At 40.0% G+C, this 21,364-nt stretch overlaps 1 protein-coding gene across 1 annotated transcript in view; it reads left to right on the top strand.

Annotated features, from left to right (window-relative positions):
* Positions 1 to 4,959: 4,959 nt before the first annotated feature.
* Positions 4,960 to 21,364, top strand: part of LOC123766262 (coiled-coil domain-containing protein 22 homolog) — a 202,955-nt gene continuing 186,550 nt past the window's right edge. The window contains exon 1 of the mRNA XM_069321082.1: positions 4,960 to 5,148. Within this exon, the coding sequence (XP_069177183.1) occupies positions 5,099 to 5,148 (50 nt within the window). The 5' untranslated portion in view covers positions 4,960 to 5,098. The remainder of the gene's footprint in view (positions 5,149 to 21,364) is intronic.

Here is a 21,364-nt window from a genome sequence, read left to right on the forward strand (position 1 = left end):
CACATAGTGACGGAGGGTGTGCGAATAATTTTGTTGACACAGTTTACATTTGGTCAGGTCTACATCAGCAGATAATGAGAATTCCCAGAGATACTTGTAACCGAGTCTAAGCCGAGCAGTAGTAACATCTAGAAGTCTGCTGATTTTATTGGATGATCCATAGATGTGTGGCTCCTCTTGCATGATAGTATGATGATAGATGGAATTACTGGTGTCAATTTCACTTTGCCTCAGATCTACAAGATCTTGTTGAAGTTCTCGGTGTACTGCTGCTCTCAGATTGCTCATTGACAATCCAAGGTTACACTCAACGGCTCCTTTAAAGGCAGATTCTTTGGCTAACTTATCAGCTCTATCATGCATTCGGAGGCCAACATGAGATGGAGACCACATGAAATGGACTTTGTTACCATCCTTAATAATTTTGTTGTATTTGTGTCTAGCTTCGGACACGAGCATGTTACAGTTATGTCGTAAAGAGTTGAGAGCATTTAAGGATGGTAAGGAGTCACTTACAATTAATGTATCAAGTTATCCATAGATGTGTGGCTCCTCTTGCATGATAGTACCTGATCAACCAGGCTGTGACTCATACGTCAGGCTGCGAGCAGCCGCGTCCAACAGCCTGGTTGATCAGTCCAGCAACCAGGAGGCCTGGTCGACGACCGGGCCGCGGGGACGCTAAGCCCCGGAAGCACCTCAAAGTAACCTCAAGGTAGTATGATGATAGATGGAATTACTGGTGTCAATTTCACTTTGCCTCAGATCTACAATATATTGTTGAAGTTCTCGGTGTACTGCTGCTCTCAGATTGCTCATTGACAATCCAAGGTTATACTCAACGGCTCCTTTAAAGGCAGATTCTTTGGCTAACTTACCAGCTCTATCATGCATTCGGAGGCCAACATGAGATGGAGACCACATGAAATGGACTCTGTTACCATCCGTAATAATTTTGTTGTATTTGTGTCTAGCTTCGGACACGAGCATGTTACAGTTATGTCTTAAAGAGTTGAGAGCATTTAAGGATGATAAGGAGTCACTTACAATTAATGTATCAAGTTTGGAGACTTGTACACATTTGCAAGGAGCAAGGCAAATAGTTCAGTCTGAAGGGTAGAGGCCCAGTTGTTTATACGGACTCCCCACTCAAAGTACAAGCCATCGCCCATTGTCAGAACAACTGCACTTCCAGCTGCACCCGTGGTGCGGTGTAGGGAACCATCAGTGTATATGATTTGAGAAGAGAATGCTCTGTGGACAGAGCATCAATATGGCTTAAGGCGTTGAGCTTTGCCTCAAGACGAAGCTTGGGCTGATCTCTAATTTGCTTCTTGGGTGGAAAGGGAGGGATTAAAACTGGAAAGGGTGTAACCTCCCACGGTGCAGGAAAATGCCGTTGTTGTTTCTCTTGGTACAAATCATGAACCTGATACATTCTGAGTTCAGTTCCAGTTTTTTTATCCGTTTGGAACAATGCTGATCTTCAATAAAGAAATTCTGGAGGGCTTCTGTGCAAGGATTAGGATGAGTTAGCCTAAGCATTTTTATGCCAATTTGACAGTTAATTTCAGTAACACGATCAACAACGCTCAGAATATTAAGTTCCTTTCTCATATTAAGTATCTTTGTGGTACGAGGGCACCCAAGGATTATCCTCAAGGCTTCGTTCTGCAATTTTTCAAGCCCTCCAAGCTTTCTTTCAGGCATCAAAACAAGGAGAGGTGCAGCATAATCCACTAAAGATCTGATGTATGCAAGGTACATCATTTTGACAATTCTGACATTGGCACCATAGCCTGAGTGATAACCTGCAACAGCCTTGAAAGCTCGGAGCCTCTCTTTATACTGACGACAGAGTCTGAATACAACAGGACAATACAGTGGCACCTCAAAGCCAAGGTATTTGAATCTGTTTACATGGTCAAGCTGGGAGCCATCAGACAGTTGCATCTTGCGAACAGCTCCTCCCTGCCTGGGTGGACGCCGATTTAGTATCTTTGTTTTCTCTGCTGAGATAATTAAACCTAGGTCCTGACATGAGTCTAATACAGAGTTAAGAGTGTTATGCGTGTTAGCATACCCAGTGGTGTGTATCATTATATCATCAGCATAGCTATAATGATGTGGACGTTGGGTTTGCTCGGTATAGAGTTTAACAGCGTGTTTATTAAGATATTAAATAAGGTAGGACTGAGGACACCACCCTGCGGGGTACCAAGTTCAAAGTCTCTTGTTACACTCCTATGCCCCTGGAAAAATACAGATGACTTCCTGTTGGATAAGTAACCCCTAATCCAACAAAGAAGCCGACCACCAATATTCATTCTTGCAAGCTCACTCAAGATAACATGTCTATTTGCAATATCAAAGTCAGACTTAAGATCTTAAGACTTAAGACTTAAGATTTATTTAAGATAAAAACGAAACCATACCTAATAAATTCCCTGTAACCTACCTTACCCCTCTATTGTCAACCAATGTCTGTTTTTTTTTAAATGACGCTGTTTGTCGACAGAATTGTATTTGTGCTGCTTTTTCAGCCATGTTCCCCCCTTTTTATCTCTTTTTTTTATTTTGTTCTCAACTCATTTTATTCTTTATGCTCAATTAGTATTAAGCTTTAGTCATTTAAGTTTATCATGCCCGAAACGCTTTGCGTAATAGTGGCTTTAGGCATTGTATGTACTAGCCCTACCTATAAATCCACCACTCTTTGTAAAATCTCTTGTATGTATGTACCTTACCTAAATAAACATTTGATTTGATTTGATTTGATTTGATTTGATCTAGGAAGGTGGTATATGACTTTTCAGTGTGCAGGGTAAGAAAGGTGGTGATGCAATGATGCACACTCCTTCCATGCATGAAGCCATATATCTGGGGGGATAGCATGGTTCTTATTCTATGGAGGAGACGGTTTAGGACCATTCTCTCGAATGTTTTGCAAATGCAGCTAGTAAGGGAAGGAGGGTGTGCGAATAATTTTTATCACAGGGTCCGTCTAATTACCCAAAGCTTCCTGGCATTACGTTAGTTGTGAATGAATATGATATATTTACTCATTATAATGTTGGTGCTGAATGTAGAACATGAAAAACAGTGTGACGATTGACTATAATAATTAGAACAAAAATAATTAGATACACTCTCCCTTTCCAGCACAGTGTTGCCAGATTGGGATAAAAGTAGCGAATTGGCTACTTTTGACAGCTCTGTCTGTGCTATTTTTTTTATAAATAAATAAATAAATAAATAAATAAATAAATAAATAAATGTTTATTTAGGTAAGGTATATACATACAAGAAATTTTTACAAAGATTGGTGGACTTATAGATAGAGCTAGTACATACAATGCCTAAAGCCACTATTACGCAAAGCGTTTCGGGCATGAAAAAACTTAAGTGACTAAAGCTTAATATTAATTGAGCATAAAGAGTAAAATGAAAACATGGAATGAAAACATAGCTGAAAAAGCAGCACAAATACAATTCTGTCGACAAACAGCGCTCTTTAAAAAAAAAAAACAGACATTGGTTGACAATAGAGGGTTAAGGCAGGTTACAGGGAATTTATTAGGTATAGCTTCGTTTTTATCTTAAACTGGTTGAGAGAGGTACAGTCTTTAACATGGTTGGGAAGGTCATTCCACTATCTGGGTCCCTTGATCTGCAGAGCATTTCTAGTTTGATTAAGTCGTACTCTAGGAATATCAAAACTGTATTTATTTCTGGTGTGGTGCTCATGGGTTCTGTTACAACCTTCTATGAAGCTTTTGAGGTCAGGATTGGCATTACAGTTTAGCGTTTTATATATGTATAATACACATGAGAGAATGTGCAGTGACTTAATGTCTAACATATTCAGAGATTTGAGTAGGGGTACCGAGTGATGTCTGGGGCCAGAGTTGGATACTGTCCTAATAGCAGCTTTGTGTTGAGTAATTTGAGGACGTAAATGATTTTGGGTAGTAGAGCCCCAAGCACAAATACCATAGTTGAGATATGGATAGATAAGGGAGTAATAGTCACCAGGGCAGGGCGGGGTACATAATATCTGATCTTAGAAAGAATGCCCACAGTTTTTGAAACTTTTTTTGATATATTTAGAATGTGTCCCTGGAAATTCAGCTTGTGGTCAATGAGAATGCCAAGGAATTTGCCATCTAATTTGTTACAAATTTGGATATTGTTTATTTTGAGATTTATTTGATTAGAGGATTTATTGCCAAACAGAATATAGAAAGTTTTGTCAATGTTAAGGGTGAGTTTGTTGGCAGTTAGCCAAAGATGGACTTTATTTAGCTCAGTATTTACTGTGGCATTTAGAGCAAGGGGGTCAGGACTGGAGTAAATGAAGATTGTGTCGTCAGCAAATAGAATTGGTTTGAGGTGTTGGGAGGCATTTGGAAGGCATTTTGAGGCATTTGGGAGGCATTATTTCCCTACTTGCGACTTTTTGGGCTAATTAAAAACACTGTTGAGCTAGTTTGGGTTACCAATGTTAAGATAGTCAATGACTCATTATTTATGCGTTTCTAATGTAATGTATGCAAATCACAACTGCATTTACCTGTGTGATTGACCACAGCTCTTCTTGATATAGTCTTCAACTGCGAAGACGTAGTTGGACTCCACACCTATATATAATAATAAAAAAGTGATAATTGGGTAACTTACTAATATTTGCTGCATGCAACATAATTTACCAGGCAAATTATGCTTCATGCAGCAAATACTTGTGGTATCCAATTATCACGTTTTTGTATTATATACATGCGGTGATAACAGTAATACAATCATGCAGAGTTATTCTATGTATTAAATTATAATGCTCCGAAAACCGTATCAACTGCTAAACAAAATATTGGGCTATTTAAATTACAAATTCGCTACTTTAACACTATCAGCTCGCTACTTTCAGCAATTCGGATCTGGCACCCCTGTCCCAGCATGGTATCAGTGGTTGGTTGTAAACAATGGTGTTGGGGGCGTCGAAGTTGGCTCCTTACCTGTCAGTCGACAAGACCTAGCCTCAGTTCTTGGCTCTTGTAGCTTTCGTCTATACTCCGCTGCTGAGTTGTGTCACCCTATCAAAATGGAGGAAGTTGATAAGATATTAATCCTGACTCTGAATCATTTGGGATGGTATGTTTATAACAGATTTAGTATTTAACTTGTTCCTGTAATTGCTTATCTTATTGCATCTATATGCTTACTGATATTGATCCTGATCGAAATGTTCTGTCTCATATCCACACAAATCAGCACATTGATCATCATTATTGCAGGTATTACACAGCAAATCTTGCAAAAAACAAACTCCTAAATAGCACCTGCTTATCAGTTTACAACCAAAATGTTAGGTCACTTGGTAAACATTTTGATGATATTAATGCAAGACTCACAGCATTAGGTACCAAATTATCATTCATCATTTTAACAGAAACTTGGCTAAGTAAAGACTATACCCAACTCTACAACTTGGCTGGTTTTATTTATTTATTTATTTATTTATGCATATACAAGAATGTACATAAGGAATGTGAGGATACAAATATGGTAATTACAGTCTTGTAAAGCCACTAGCACGCGCAGCGTTTCGGGCAGGTCCTTAATCTAAGAAAATTTTAAGGAGGTAAATACTTGCAAAAATTATAGACAAAAAATGATAACAGATTACATGAAATGAAAAAAAGATGAGAGAAAATTGTAGGTACAGTATATTAAAGCACATAGGTAGCTAAGATTGATTGCAATGACAGCTTGAATGGTAGTTGACAAAAAAATTGGTAGGCACAATACAGCAGAAACAATATAAGATTGGTTGCAATGACAGCTTGAATGGTAGTTGACAAAAATTGGTAGTCACAATACAGCATATGGCTAGCACATTAAAAAAGACAGCAATGAACACAATGATAAGGTTGTTTGATATTACATAAAAATTAGGAGATTGGGTAACACTAGGTACAGAGCAAATTTAAAGCTCAGTGTAGGAAACTAAGAAGATGAAATTAGGTACTTTTTGGTTTTGCTTTTATATAAGGCAAAAGTTTTACAGTTTTTCAATTCACTAGGGAGTGAGTTCCATAGACTAGGTCCCTTAATTTGCATAGAGTGTTTACACAGATTAAGTTTGACCCTGGGGATATCAAAGAGATATTTATTTCTGGGGTGGTGATAATGGGTCCTATTACATCTGTCCAGGGAGAGTTTCAGAGCATGGTTTGCATTTAAGAACAGGGTTTTGTAAATGTAGTTGACACAAGAGAATGTGTGGAGGGAGTTAATATTTAGCAAGTTTAGGGATTTAAACAAGGGAGCTGAGTGTTGTCTGAAAGCAGAGTTAGTTATTATTCTGATAGCAGATTTTTGCTGTGTGATGATGGGCTTAAGGTGGTTTGCAGTGGTAGACCCCCATGCACAGATACCATAATTAAGATAGGGGTAGATTAGGGCATAATATAGTGAGAGGAGAGCAGAGTTAGGAACATAATATCTGATTTTGGAGAGTATACCAACTGTCTTAGAGACTTTCTTAGTTATGTGTTGAATGTGGGTGCTGAAGTTGAGTCTCTTGTCTAGGAATAGGCCAAGAAACTTGCCATCATTTTTATTACTGATGTTAATGTTGTCTATCTGCAGCTGAATTGCATTTGATGATTTGCTTCCAAATAAGATGTAGTAAGTCTTTTCGATGTTTAATGTTAGTTTGTTCGTTGACATCCATAAGTGGACTTTTTTTAATTCATTATTCACAACAATATTTAGTGTATGTGGGTTGAGGTTTGAATAGATAAGAGTAGTATTGTCAGCAAACAGTATAGGTTTGAGAATATTAGAGACATTAGGCAGATCGTTTATATATACAAGAAATAGAAGAGGTCCTAAGATGCTGCCCTGTGGCACTCCAACGGTAATTGGTAGAGTGGAAGAAGTTGTATCATTGATGGTTACATATTGGTGTCTGTCACTAAGATAGGATCGGATGTAGTCAAGGGCAAGGCCTCGGATTCCATAATGCTGGAGTTTAAGTAAGAGGTAGTTGTGATTAACAGTATCAAAGGCTTTTCTTAGGTCAATGAAGAGTCCAATCGGAAACTCATTTTTGTCAAGGGCTGAGTAGATAACGTCAAGGAGACTAATGATTGCATCGTTGGTGCTCTTTTGGGACTGGAAGCCAAACTGGCAGGGGCTAAGTATGTCGAATTTTACGAGGTAGGAATAGAGCTGTTTGTAAATAATTTTTTCATATATTTTTGATAGAATTGGTAGATTTGATATTGGTCTATAATTGTTTATGTCCGCCGGATTGCCTCCTTTATGGACTGGCGTTACTCTTGCTTTTTTGAGGATATCAGGGAAGGTGTGACACTCTATAGATTTGTTGAACAGTAGTGCTATGGGTGGGGCAAGGGCATGGGAGGCTCTCTTGTACACAATGGACGGAATTTCACTGGTGTTCCCTGCCTTGGTTTTTAGAGAGTGTATGATGGACACAACATCTGCCGGGCTGATTGGTGAAAGGAGAAGAGAGTTTGGATAGCTGCCTGAGAGATATGTGTTAATATGTGTCTGAGTCTGTGGTATTTTACTGGCAAGATTAGCACCAACCGATGAAAAGAAACTATTAAATTCATTTGCCATTTCTAAATCAGTTGACGGTATATCCCCATCCTTGTAGAGTTTTATTTGGTTATGTGAGTGTTTTTTAGTTCCTAGGATACTAGAGAAAGTTTTCCAAGTGTTTTTCATGTTGCCTTTTGCTTCATTGAATCTATTCACATAATATGCAAGTTTTGCCTTTCTTATGATACTGGTAAGCATTGATGAGTACCTTTTAGCTACTTCCTTTGAAACTAGGCCAATCCTAACTTTCTTTTCATATTCATGTTTCTTGTTGATTGAGTTGAGAATGCCACTTGTGAGCCATGGATTGTTTAATCTTTTGTCAGTTACTTGCTTGGTAAGAAGGGGACAATGAAGGTTGTAGAGGCTTAGAGTTTTGGAGAGGAAGAGGTTAGCTAATGAATTTATATCATGGGTATTATTGAATTCAGAATCCCAGTTAATATTGTGAAGTGCCTCTGTAAGATTGTCTAAAGCTGATTCACTGTGTAGCCTAAATGAAAGTTTCTTGCTTTTTGGTGGTGTTATGTCCATGTTCGCTATGAGAAAGGTAGGATAGTGGTCAGTTGTTCTGTCGTAGATTATACCAGATACAAGGGGAGCTGTTATGTTTGTCCATATGTGGTCCAAGGTAGTGGCTGATGTTTGAGTGACTCGGGTAGGTTTGGTGATAGTGGGGATTAGCATACAGGAGTTCATGCTGTTAAGGAAATAGTCAACTTGAGAGCAATTTTGTTGACCCAGGTCAATATTAAAGTCTCCTCCCAGAATGATGTGGTTTTTGTTGAGATTGTTGTTTATAATAAGATTCCTTAGGTTGTCTGAGAAAGAAGCTATGTTAGTATTGGGAAATCTGTAGATGGCTCCAATAGTCAAAGAGGATTTAAGGGATTTAATTGTAAACTGAGCAAAAGTATATTCACAGTAGTCATCTCTGTCACTAATAACACTGTTGCAGATAAATGTATCTCGGTAATATATAGCTGTGCCACCACCTTTTTTATTAGGCCTACAGTTATGAATGGCTTTATAACCAGCTAAGTTGTAGAGTTGGGTTATAGGTTATAAAGCCATTCACAACTGCAGGCCTAATAAAAAAGGAGGTGGCACAGCAATATATTACAAAGATACCTTCATCTGCAATAGTGTCATTAGTGATAGAGATGACTATTGTGAATATACCTTTGCCAAGTTCTCCAGTAAATCCCTTAAATCCTCCCTGACTATCGGTGCCATCTATAGATTTCCTAATACCAACATAACTTCATTCTCAGACAACGTAAGGAATCTTATCATAAATAACAATCTCAACAAAAATCACATCATTCTAGGAAGTGATTTCAGTATTGACCTGGGTCTTCAAAATAACCCTCAAGTTGACTATTTCCATAACAGCATGCACTCCTGTATGCTAATCCCCACAATCACCAAGCCACCCAAGTCACTCAAACATCTGCCACTACCTTGGATCACTTATGGACTAACATAACAGCTCTCCTTACATCTGGGGTAATCTATAATAGAACAACTGACCACTATCCTACCTTCCTCATAGCTAACATGGATATAATACCTCCAGAAAGCAAGAAACTCTCATTCATGCTACACAGTGAATCAGCTTTAGGCAATCTCTCTAATGCACTTCACAATATTAACTGGGAATCTGAATTCAATAATACACAGGATATAAACTCATTAACTGACCTCTTTCTCTCCAAAACTCTAAGCCTCTACAACACTCACTGTCCCCTCCTTACCAAACAAGTAACTGACAAAAGAAGAAAAAATCCGTGGCTCATAAGTGGCATAATCAAATCAATCGACAAAAAACATGAATATGAAAAAAAAATTAGGATTGGCCTAGTTACAAAGGAAGTAGTTAAAAGGTACTCATCAGTGCTTACCAGTATCATAAGAAAAGCCAAGCTTTCATATTATGAGACTAGATTTAAAGAAGCAAAAGGCAATATGAAAAGCACATGAAATACCATCTCTAATATCCTAGGAACAAAACAACATTCCCACAACCAGATAACTCTCTAAGGATGGCTTTACACCGTCAACTGATTTAGAAATGGCAAATGAATTTAATAGCTTCTTTTCATCGGTTGGTGCTAATCTTGCCAGTAAAATCCCACAGACTCAGACACATATCAACACATCTCTCAGGCAGCTATCCAAACTCTCTTCTTCTTTCACCAGTCAGCCCGACAGATGTTGTGTCCATCATACACTCACTAAAAACCAAAGCTGGGAACATCAGTGAAATCCCATCCATTGTATTTAAGAGAGCCTCCCAAGCCCTTGTGCCACCTATAGCTCTGCTGTTCAACAAATCCCTTGAGTGTCATACCTTCTCTGATATTCTTAAAAAAGCAAGAGTAATGCCAGTTCATAAAGGAGGTAATCTGGCAGACATAAACAATTATTGACCAATATCAAACCTACCCATGCTATCAAAAATATTTGAAAAAATTATCTACAAACAGCTCTACTCCTATCTTGTAAAATTCGACATTCTTAGCCCCTGTCAGTTTGGCTTCCGCTCCCAAAAGAGTACCAACGATGCAATTATTAGTCTCCTTGATATAATTTACTCAGCCATTGACAAAAATGAGTTTCCGATTGGACTCTTCATTGACCTGAGAAAGGCCTTTGACACTGTTAATCACAATTACCTCTTACGTAAACTCCATCATTATGGAATCCGAGGCCATGCACTGGATTATATCCAATCCTATCTTAGTGATAGACACCAATGTGTAACCATCAATAATATAACTTCTCCCACTCTACCAATAACCGTTGGAGTACCAAAGGGCAGCATCTTGGGACCTCTCCTATTTCTTATATACATCAATGATCTGCCTAATGTCTCTAACATTCTGAAACCTATTTTGTTTGCTGATGATACTACCCTCATCTACTCTAACCCCAACCCATATACACTAAATGATGATGTTAATAATGAACTAAAAAAAGTCCACTTATGGATGTCAACCAATAAACTAACACTTAACATAGAAAAAACCTACTACATCTTACTTGGAAGCAAATCTACAAATGCAATTCAGCTTCAGATAGATAATGTAAACATTAGCAATAAAAATGATGGAAAGTTTCTTGGCCTATTCCTAGACAAGAGACTCAACTTCAGCACCCACATACAACACATAACTAAGAAAGTCTCTAAAACAGTTGGGATACTCTCCAAAATCAGATATTATGTACCTAACTCTGCTCTCATCTCTCTATATTATGCACTAATCTATCCCTATCTTAATTATGGTATCTGTGCATGGGCTTCAACCACTGCAAACCACCTCAAGTCCATCATCACCCAGCAAAAATCTGCTATCAGAATAATAACAAATTCTGCTTTCAGACAACACTCAGCCCCCTTGTTTAACTCCCTTAACATGCTAAACATAATCTCACTCCACAAATTTTCTTGTGTCAATTACATTTACAAAACCCTGTTTTTAAACGCAAATCCTGCTCTGAAACTCTCCCTGGACAGATGTAATAGGACCCATTATCACCACACCAGAAATAAATCTCTCTTTAATATCCCCAGAGTCAAACTTAATCTGTGTAAACACTCTATGCAAATAAAAGGACCCAGTCTAGGGAACTCACTCCCTAATGGATTGAAAAGCTGTCCAACTTTTGCGTCATTCAAAAACAAAACTAAAAAGTACCTAATCTCATCTGCATAGTTTTTTTTACCTTGTTGCTTTAAAATTGCACTGTATTTATTGCTACCCAATCTCCCTATCTTTATGTACCCAATCCGAACATCTTTACCAATGTGATCATTACTGTCTTCTTATATGTGCTATCAATCTGCTGTACGGTGTCTGTTAATCTTGTTTAAATTACCAATCAAGTTGTCAATGTAATCAACCAGAGCTTTAATATACCAATGTTCTTTAATATGCTTACTCTCTCATCTCATTTTTTTTCTTGCAATGTATCTGTTAACATTTTATTAATTCTGCTAGAATTTACCTACTCAAAATTATCTGTTAGATTAAGGACCTGCCCGAAACACTGTGCGTACTAGTGGCTTTACAAGATTGTAAATACTTTGCTATGTATTCTCTCTAACCCAATGTACCTTCTTGTATATAAATAAATAAATAAATAAATAAAAAAAAAAAAATACCGCTAGTTCTATTTCTTCTTGATAGTAGGTGCAGTTTGCATGAAGCGTTTATCCTCCTGATGACTGCACCAGTACAAATATTGGGAGACATGTTTTATGTTGAGAATTATAAGAGTTTCAAAAGTGTTTGTTGCGTTGTGGTGTGGATTTGGGAGTGGCGACTAAACACATGTTAGAGGGAGATTTGGAGCACTGTGGGGCAGTATGTTGTGTTTATTGTTCCATTTCATTACTAATGTTTTGCTTTTAACTTGTGTGTTATGTAATTTTTTTTAAGGTTGTTCATTATGGGATGAATATATATTCATAAATTAGATTATTGGTTGACGTCATATGAATGAAAATTAACTGTTTATCCTAGTTTCAAAAGCTTCATTTACTGGTAACTTTTTAATTTTATCAGAATTTACCAGAGAGCCATTATATCTCTAGTGGCCTCGGTGAAGACAGGAAGTCAGCGACTTGTCAGAGGCCCTCCTATTTGTTCTGATGATTTTATAGAGCCTAATCTTGAATTCCATCAGTGTTTTGACATTACTGCCTCTGTGGATAGGCATTTTTATGAGTTTAATTCATTCTGTTGGGGAACAGGCAGCCAGTATACTAATATATATATATATATATATATATATATATATATATATATATATATATATATATATATATATGTTGTATCTAGTAGCCAGAACGTCGTACTCGGCCTACTATGCAAGCCTCGATTTGCCTAATAAACCAAGTTTTCCAGAATTAATATATTTTCTCTTTTTTTTTCTTATGAAATGATAAAGCTATCCATTTCATTATGTATGAGGTCAATACTTTTTTATTGGAGTTAAAATTAACGTAGATATATGACCGAACCTAACCAACCCTACCTAACCTAACCAACCCTACCTAACCTAACCTAACCTATCTTTATAGGTTAAGTTATGTTAGGTAGCCGAAAAAGTTAGGTTAGGTTAGGTTAGGTTAGATAGGTTAGGTAGTCGAAAAACAATTAATTCATTAAAATTTGGCTTATTAGGCAAATTGGGCCTTGCATAGTAGGCTGAGAAGTGCATTCTGGCTACTAGGTACGACATATATATATATATATATATATATATATATATATATATATATATATATATATATATATATATATATATATATATATATATATATATATATATATATATATATACACACACAGTGGAACCTCTATTAACGAGTGGCTCTATTAACGAGTTTTTCCAGTAACGAGCAAGCCACTCGCAGCAAATTTGTCTCTATTGACGAGCTCGTCTCTATTAACGAGTAAAACCACATGGCGCTTCCTAGCGTCTCGCGGGTTCTCGCAAATTCTCGGATTCCTCCGACGCCAGTGTTGTTGTTGTATCTCACACGACAAGCATCCCTCTGGATTTATTTGCGCTTTTCTCTGTGTTTTTGTGGTTTGGTGACTGCAATTTGTAACGCACGATGTCGCCAAAGAAGCTGGTTGCTAAAGACAGTGTTGGCAAGGGGAAGAAAGCAACAATTACTGTTGAAGTGAAGAAGGAAATAATAGCAAAGCACGAGCGTGGTGTGCGTGTGGTTGATCTCGTCAGGGAGTATGGCAGGACCTCATCAACGATTTGTACCATTCTGAAGAGGAAGGAACAATTTAAGACGCTTGAGGTGGCTAAAGGAGTTACCAAGGTTAACAAGAAACGTCCACAAATCCTAGAAGAGGTTGAAAAGCTACTGCTAGTCTGGATGAATGAAAGGCAATTGCATGGCGATAGTGTCTCTGAAGCTCTTGTCTGTGCAAAGGCCAAGAAGTTGTATGTGGACCTTGTCAGGAAGACACCAGGTGCGTCGTCTGAAGAGGAGGAGATATTTAAGGCAAGCCGTGGATGGTTTGAGAAATTTAGGAAGAGAAGCGGTATCCACAGTGTTGTTCGACATGGGGAGGCTGCCAGCTCTGATAAAGCTGCTGCTGAGAAATTTGTACCAGAGTTCCAGGAATTTGTTGCTGAAAAGGAGTTCTTGCCCCAACAAGTTTTTAATTGTGACGAGACTGGCCTGTTTTGGAAGAAAATGACGAAGAGGACCTACATCACACAGGAGGAACAATCTTTGCCTGGCCACAAACCGATGAAGGATCGGCTTACTCTCGTCCTCTGCGCCAATGCAAGTGGCGATTGCAAGGTCAAGCCGCTGCTGGTCTACCACTCAGAAAATCCACGCGTGTTCAAGGCATGTAAAGTGTATAAGGCGCGACTGAATGTGATGTGGAGGTCCAATAAGAAATCCTGGGTCACGCGGATATTCTTCACTGAATGGATCAATGATGTTTTTGGCCCCTCAGTGAGGAAATATCTTGAAGAGAAACAGTTGCCACTCAAGGCCTTGCTTGTGCTTGATAATGCTCCTGCACATCCTCCACAGATGCGAGATGAATTGTATCCTGAAAATCAGTTCATCACCATCAAGTTCCTTCCTCCCAATACCACTCCACTCCTCCAACCTATGGACCAGAAAGTCATTGCAAACTTTAAGAAACTCTACATGAAGGCCTTGTTGGAGAGGTGTGTTGATGTGACCGACAATACAGGGCTGACCCTCAAAGAATTCTGGAAGAACCACTTTAATATCCTGGGTGCCTTACGTTTGATCGATAAGGCCTGGGAAGGAGTGACAAGGAGGACCCTTAACTCTGCTTGGCGTAACCTGTGGCCTGAGGGTGTCCCTGAGCGAGACTTTGAAGGTTTCGGTCCTGCACCTGCATCTGCATCTGCACCTGTGGAAGACCCGGAAGTGCATCTAGTGGATGATATTGTTGCTCTGGGGCAAACTTTGGGTCTGGAGTTGGATGCTGCTGATGTGCAGGAGTTAGTGGAGGAGCACAGTGAGGAACTGACCACTGAGGAACTGACCACTGAGGAACTCCTGGAACTTCAGAAGGAGATTAATCAAGAGGAGGCACAAGAGTTCTCATCAGGGGAGGAGGAGGTACGGGAGGATGCTGCTGCCTCTTCAAGTGAGATCAGGGAAGTGCTAGGAATGTTTGAAAAGGTGACCGCATTCTTAGAAAAACATCACCCTGATCAAGCAGTGACAACCCGATGTGTGAACATGTTTAATGACAATTTACTGTCTCGTTTTAGGGACATCCTAAAACAAAGACAAAAGCAATTGTCAATAGAAAAGTTCTTTCCGAAAGTAGAGAAAAGAAGAGCCAGTGATAGTGAACCACAACCCGGTCCCCAGTGGGGTGAAAATCCCAAGAAGAGAGAGCCCACCTGACTCAGAGGTGGATTCTCCTTCCACACCATAACCCCTCTCCTCCTTCCCACCTCCCCATCGTCTCCCTCAAGCCAGCAACGACTCTTCATAAGGTAAAGTAAATGTTAAAACAGTACAACAAAACATTTATAATTACATGTGCAGTATTATATTGGCATTAAAAAATGTCATACAAGTATGGATGTTTTTGGGAGTGGAACGGATTAAATTTATTTCCTTTATTTTAAATGGGGAAATTTGTTTCCAAAGACGAGTTTTCCAGGTAACGAGCTTGGTGCCAGAACGGATTAAACTCGTTAATAGAGGTTCCACTGTATATATATATATATATATATATATATATATATATATATATATTATTAAATATGACCGAAAAAGTAAGATTAATAATTCTAACACGAATTTTCTCAATCTTTCGTACATTACGCTTCACTGTTGGAGGTAAATAAAAAATCACTTCTCCAAAATTCATTTTTATTTCTTAGTCTGACGCGACACGGGCGCGTTTCGTAAAACTTATTACATTTTCAAAGACTTCACAAATACACAACTGATTAGAACTAGCGTTTCCCTGATTTTATATCTACATTTGAGTGAGGTGGGAAGGGTGATGTGGCATTACATTTGAGTGAGGTGGGAAGGGTGATGTGGCATTAACACAAGACAGAACACTAGAGGATATTAATAGGGTATTAAAAGTATCAACACAAGACAGAACACGAAACAATGGGTATTGAATAGAAGTGTTTCTAGAAAGCCTATTGGTCCATAATATGGACCAATAGGCTTTCTAGAAACACTTCTATTCAATACCCATTGTTTCGTGTTCTGTCTTGTGTTGATACTTTTAATACCCTATTAATATCCTCTAGTGTTCTGTCTTGTGTTAATGCCACATCACCCTTCCCACCTCACTCAAATGTAATGCCACATCACCCTTCCCACCTCACTCAAATGTAGATATAAAATCAGGGAAACGCTAGTTCTAATCAGTTGTGTATTTGTGAAGTCTTTGAAAATGTAATAAGTTTTACGAAACGCGCCCGTGTCGCGTCAGACTAAGAAATAAAAATGAATTTTGGAGAAGTGATTTTTGATTTACCTCCAACAGTGAAGCGTAATGTACGAAAGATTGAGAAAATTCGTGTTAGAATTATTAATCTTACTTTTTCGGTCATATTTAATAATATATGTCTACAGGAAAGACTGCTACCAAAATATACTAATATATATATATATATATATATATATATATATATATATATATATATATATATATATATATATATATATATATATATATTATTAAATATGACCGAAAAAGTAAGATTAATAATTCTAACACGAATTTTCTCAATCTTTCGTACATTTCTTTTCACTGTTGGTGGTAATTCAAAAATCAATTCTCCAAATTTCATTTTTATTTCTAGTCTGACGCGACACTTGAGCGCGTTTCGTAAAACTTATTACATTTTCAAAGACTTTAGTTACATATACACAACTGAATAGAACTTACACATCTCTGATTTGTTTATATCTACATTTGAGTGAGGTGGAATTTAATACGGTATTAAATTCATCAACACAAGACAGAACACGAAACAATGGGTATTGAATAGAAGTGATTGTAGAACCTACCGACTACCTTCTATTCAATACCCATTGTTTCGTGTTCTGTCTTGTGTTGATGAATTTAATACCCTATTAAATACCACCTCACCCCATCCACCTCACTCAAATGTAGATATAAACAAATCGGAGATGTGTAAGTTCTATTCAGTTGTGTATGTGTAACTGAAGTCTTTGAAAATGTAATAAGTTTTACGAAACGCGCTCAAGTGTCGCGTCAGACTAGAAATAAAAAAGAATTTTGGAGAACTGATTTTTTAATTACCACCAACAGTGAAAAGAAATGTACGAAAGATTGAGAAAATTCGTGTTAGAATTATTAATCTTACTTTTTCGGTCATATTTAATAATATATGTCTACAGGAAAGACTGCTACCAAAATATACTAATATATATATATATATATATATATATATATATATATATATATATATATATATATATATATATATATATATATATAACTGAAAACTCACACCCCAGAAGTGACTCGAACCCATACTCCCACAACTGGTATGTACAGGGACGCCTTAATCCGCTTGACCATCACGACCGGACAAAAGGAAGTGATAGCCGAGGCTATATGAACCACTTCCCCGCCGGCACTCGGATGGTAATCTTGGGCATAGCATTTTATCAAATCACCTCATTCTTTGGGGCACACGTGAGGAACACAAATGCAAACAAGCCTGAATGGTCCCCAGGACTATATACAACTGAAAACTCACACCCCAGAAGTGACTCGAACCCATACTCCCACAACTGGTATGTACAGGGACGCCTTAATCCGCTTGACCATCACGACCGGACAAAAGGAAGTGATAGCCGAGGCTATATGAACCACTTCCCCGCCGGCACTCGGATGGTAATCTTGGGCATAGCATTTTATCAAATCACCTCATTCTTTGGGGCACACGTGAGGAACACAAATGCAAACAAGCCTGAATGGTCCCCAGGACTATATACAACTGAAAACTCACACCCCAGAAGTGACTCGAACCCATACTCCCACAACTGGTATGTACAGGGACGCTTAATCCGCTTGACCATCACGACCGGACAAAAGGAAGTGATAGCCGAGGCTATATGAACCACTTCCCCGCCGGCACTCGGATGGTAATCTTGGGCATAGCATTTTATCAAATCACCTCATTCTTTGGGGCACACGTGAGGAACACAAATGCAAACAAGCCTGAATGGTCCCCAGGACTATATACAACTGAAAACTCACACCCCAGAAGTGACTCGAACCCATACTCCCACAACTGGTATGTACAGGGACGCCTTAATCCGCTTGACCATCACGACCGGACAAAAGGAAGTGATAGCCGAGGCTATATGAACCACTTCCCCGCCGGCACTCGGATGGTAATCTTGGGCATAGCATTTTATCAAATCACCTCATTCTTTGGGGCACACGTGAGGAACACAAATGCAAACAAGCCTGAATGGTCCCCAGGACTATATACAACTGAAAACTCACACCCCAGAAGTGACTCGAACCCATACTCCCACAACTGGTATGTACAGGGACGCCTTAATCCGCTTGACCATCACGACCGGACAAAAGGAAGTGATAGCCGAGGCTATATGAACCACTTCCCCGCCGGCACTCGGATGGTAATCTTGGGCATAGCATTTTATCAAATCACCTCATTCTTTGGGGCACACGTGAGGAACACAAATGCAAACAAGCCTGAATGGTCCCCAGGACTATATACAACTGAAAACTCACACCCCAGAAGTGACTCGAACCCATACTCCCACAACTGGTATGTACAGGGACGCCTTAATCCGCTTGACCATCACGACCGGACAAAAGGAAGTGATAGCCGAGGCTATATGAACCACTTCCCCGCCGGCACTCGGATGGTAATCTTGGGCATAGCATTTTATCAAATCACCTCATTCTTTGGGGCACACGTGAGGAACACAAATGCAAACAAGCCTGAATGGTCCCCAGGACTATATACAACTGAAAACTCACACCCCAGAAGTGACTCGAACCCATACTCCCACAACTGGTATGTACAGGGACGCCTTAATCCGCTTGACCATCACGACCGGACAAAAGGAAGTGATAGCCGAGGCTATATGAACCACTTCCCCGCCGGCACTCGGATGGTAATCTTGGGCATAGCATTTTATCAAATCACCTCATTCTTTGGGGCACACGTGAGGAACACAAATGCAAACAAGCCTGAATGGTCCCCAGGACTATATACAACTGAAAACTCACACCCCAGAAGTGACTCGAACCCATACTCCCACAACTGGTATGTACAGGGACGCCTTAATCCGCTTGACCATCACGACCGGACAAAAGGAAGTGATAGCCGAGGCTATATGAACCACTTCCCCGCCGGCACTCGGATGGTAATCTTGGGCATAGCATTTTATCAAATCACCTCATTCTTTGGGGCACACGTGAGGAACACAAATGCAAACAAGCCTGAATGGTCCCCAGGGCTATATACAACTGAAAACTCACACCCCAGAAGTGACTCGAACCCATACTCCCACAACTGGTATGTACAGGGACGCCTTAATCCGCTTGACCATCACGACCGGACAAAAGGAAGTGATAGCCGAGGCTATATGAACCACTTCCCCGCCGGCACTCGGATGGTAATCTTGGGCATAGCATTTTATCAAATCACCTCATTCTTTGGGGCACACGTGAGGAACACAAATGCAAACAAGCCTGAATGGTCCCCAGGACTATATACAACTGAAAACTCACACCCCAGAAGTGACTCGAACCCATACTCCCACAACTGGTATGTACAGGGACGCCTTAATCCGCTTGACCATCACGACCGGACAAAAGGAAGTGATAGCCGAGGCTATATGAACCACTTCCCCGCCGGCACTCGGATGGTAATCTTGGGCATAGCATTTTATCAAATCACCTCATTCTTTGGGGCACACGTGAGGAACACAAATGCAAACAAGCCTGAATGGTCCCCAGGACTATATACAACTGAAAACTCACACCCCAGAAGTGACTCGAACCCATACTCCCACAACTGGTATGTACAGGGACGCCTTAATCCGCTTGACCATCACGACCGGACAAAAGGAAGTGATAGCCGAGGCTATATGAACCACTTCCCCGCCGGCACTCGGATGGTAATCTTGGGCATAGCATTTTATCAAAACACCTCATTCTTTGGGGCACACGTGAGGAACACAAATGCAAACAAGCCTGAATGGTCCCCAGGACTATATACAACTGAAAACTCACACCCCAGAAGTGACTCGAACCCATACTCCCACAACTGGTATGTACAGGGACGCCTTAATCCGCTTGACCATCACGACCGGACAAAAGGAAGTGATAGCCGAGGCTATATGAACCACTTCCCCGCCGGCACTCGGATGGTAATCTTGGGCATAGCATTTTATCAAATCACCTCATTCTTTGGGGCACACGTGAGGAACACAAATGCAAACAAGCCTGAATGGTCCCCAGGACTATATACAACTGAAAACTCACACCCCAGAAGTGACTCGAACCCATACTCCCACAACTGGTATGTACAGGGACGCCTTAATCCGCTTGACCATCACGACCGGACAAAAGGAAGTGATAGCCGAGGCTATATGAACCACTTCCCCGCCGGCACTCGGATGGTAATCTTGGGCATAGCATTTTATCAAATCACCTCATTCTTTGGGGCACACGTGAGGAACACAAATGCAAACAAGCCTGAATGGTCCCCAGGACTATATACAACTGAAAACTCACACCCCAGAAGTGACTCGAACCCATACTCCCACAACTGGTATGTACAGGGACGCCTTAATCCGCTTGACCATCACGACCGGACAAAAGGAAGTGATAGCCGAGGCTATATGAACCACTTCCCCGCCGGCACTCGGATGGTAATCTTGGGCATAGCATTTTATCAAATCACCTCATTCTTTGGGGCACACGTGAGGAACACAAATGCAAACAAGCCTGAATGGTCCCCAGGACTATATACAACTGAAAACTCACACCCCAGAAGTGACTCGAACCCATACTCCCACAACTGGTATGTACAGGGACGCCTTAATCCGCTTGACCATCACGACCGGACAAAAGGAAGTGATAGCCGAGGCTATATGAACCACTTCCCCGCCGGCACTCGGATGGTAATCTTGGGCATAGCATTTTATCAAATCACCTCATTCTTTGGGGCACACGTGAGGAACACAAATGCAAACAAGCCTGAATGGTCCCCAGGACTATATACAACTGAAAACTCACACCCCAGAAGTGACTCGAACCCATACTCCCACAACTGGTATGTACAGGGACGCCTTAATCCGCTTGACCATCACGACCGGACAAAAGGAAGTGATAGCCGAGGCTATATGAACCACTTCCCCGCCGGCACTCGGATGGTAATCTTGGGCATAGCATTTTATCAAATCACCTCATTCTTTGGGGCACACGTGAGGAACACAAATGCAAACAAGCCTGAATGGTCCCCAGGACTATATACAACTGAAAACTCACACCCCAGAAGTGACTCGAACCCATACTCCCACAACTGGTATGTACAGGGACGCCTTAATCCGCTTGACCATCACGACCGGACAAAAGGAAGTGATAGCCGAGGCTATATGAACCACTTCCCCGCCGGCACTCGGATGGTAATCTTGGGCATAGCATTT

Source organism: Procambarus clarkii, chromosome 9 (genome assembly GCF_040958095.1).
Source record: "Procambarus clarkii isolate CNS0578487 chromosome 9, FALCON_Pclarkii_2.0, whole genome shotgun sequence".
NCBI lineage: Eukaryota > Metazoa > Arthropoda > Malacostraca > Decapoda > Cambaridae > Procambarus > Procambarus clarkii.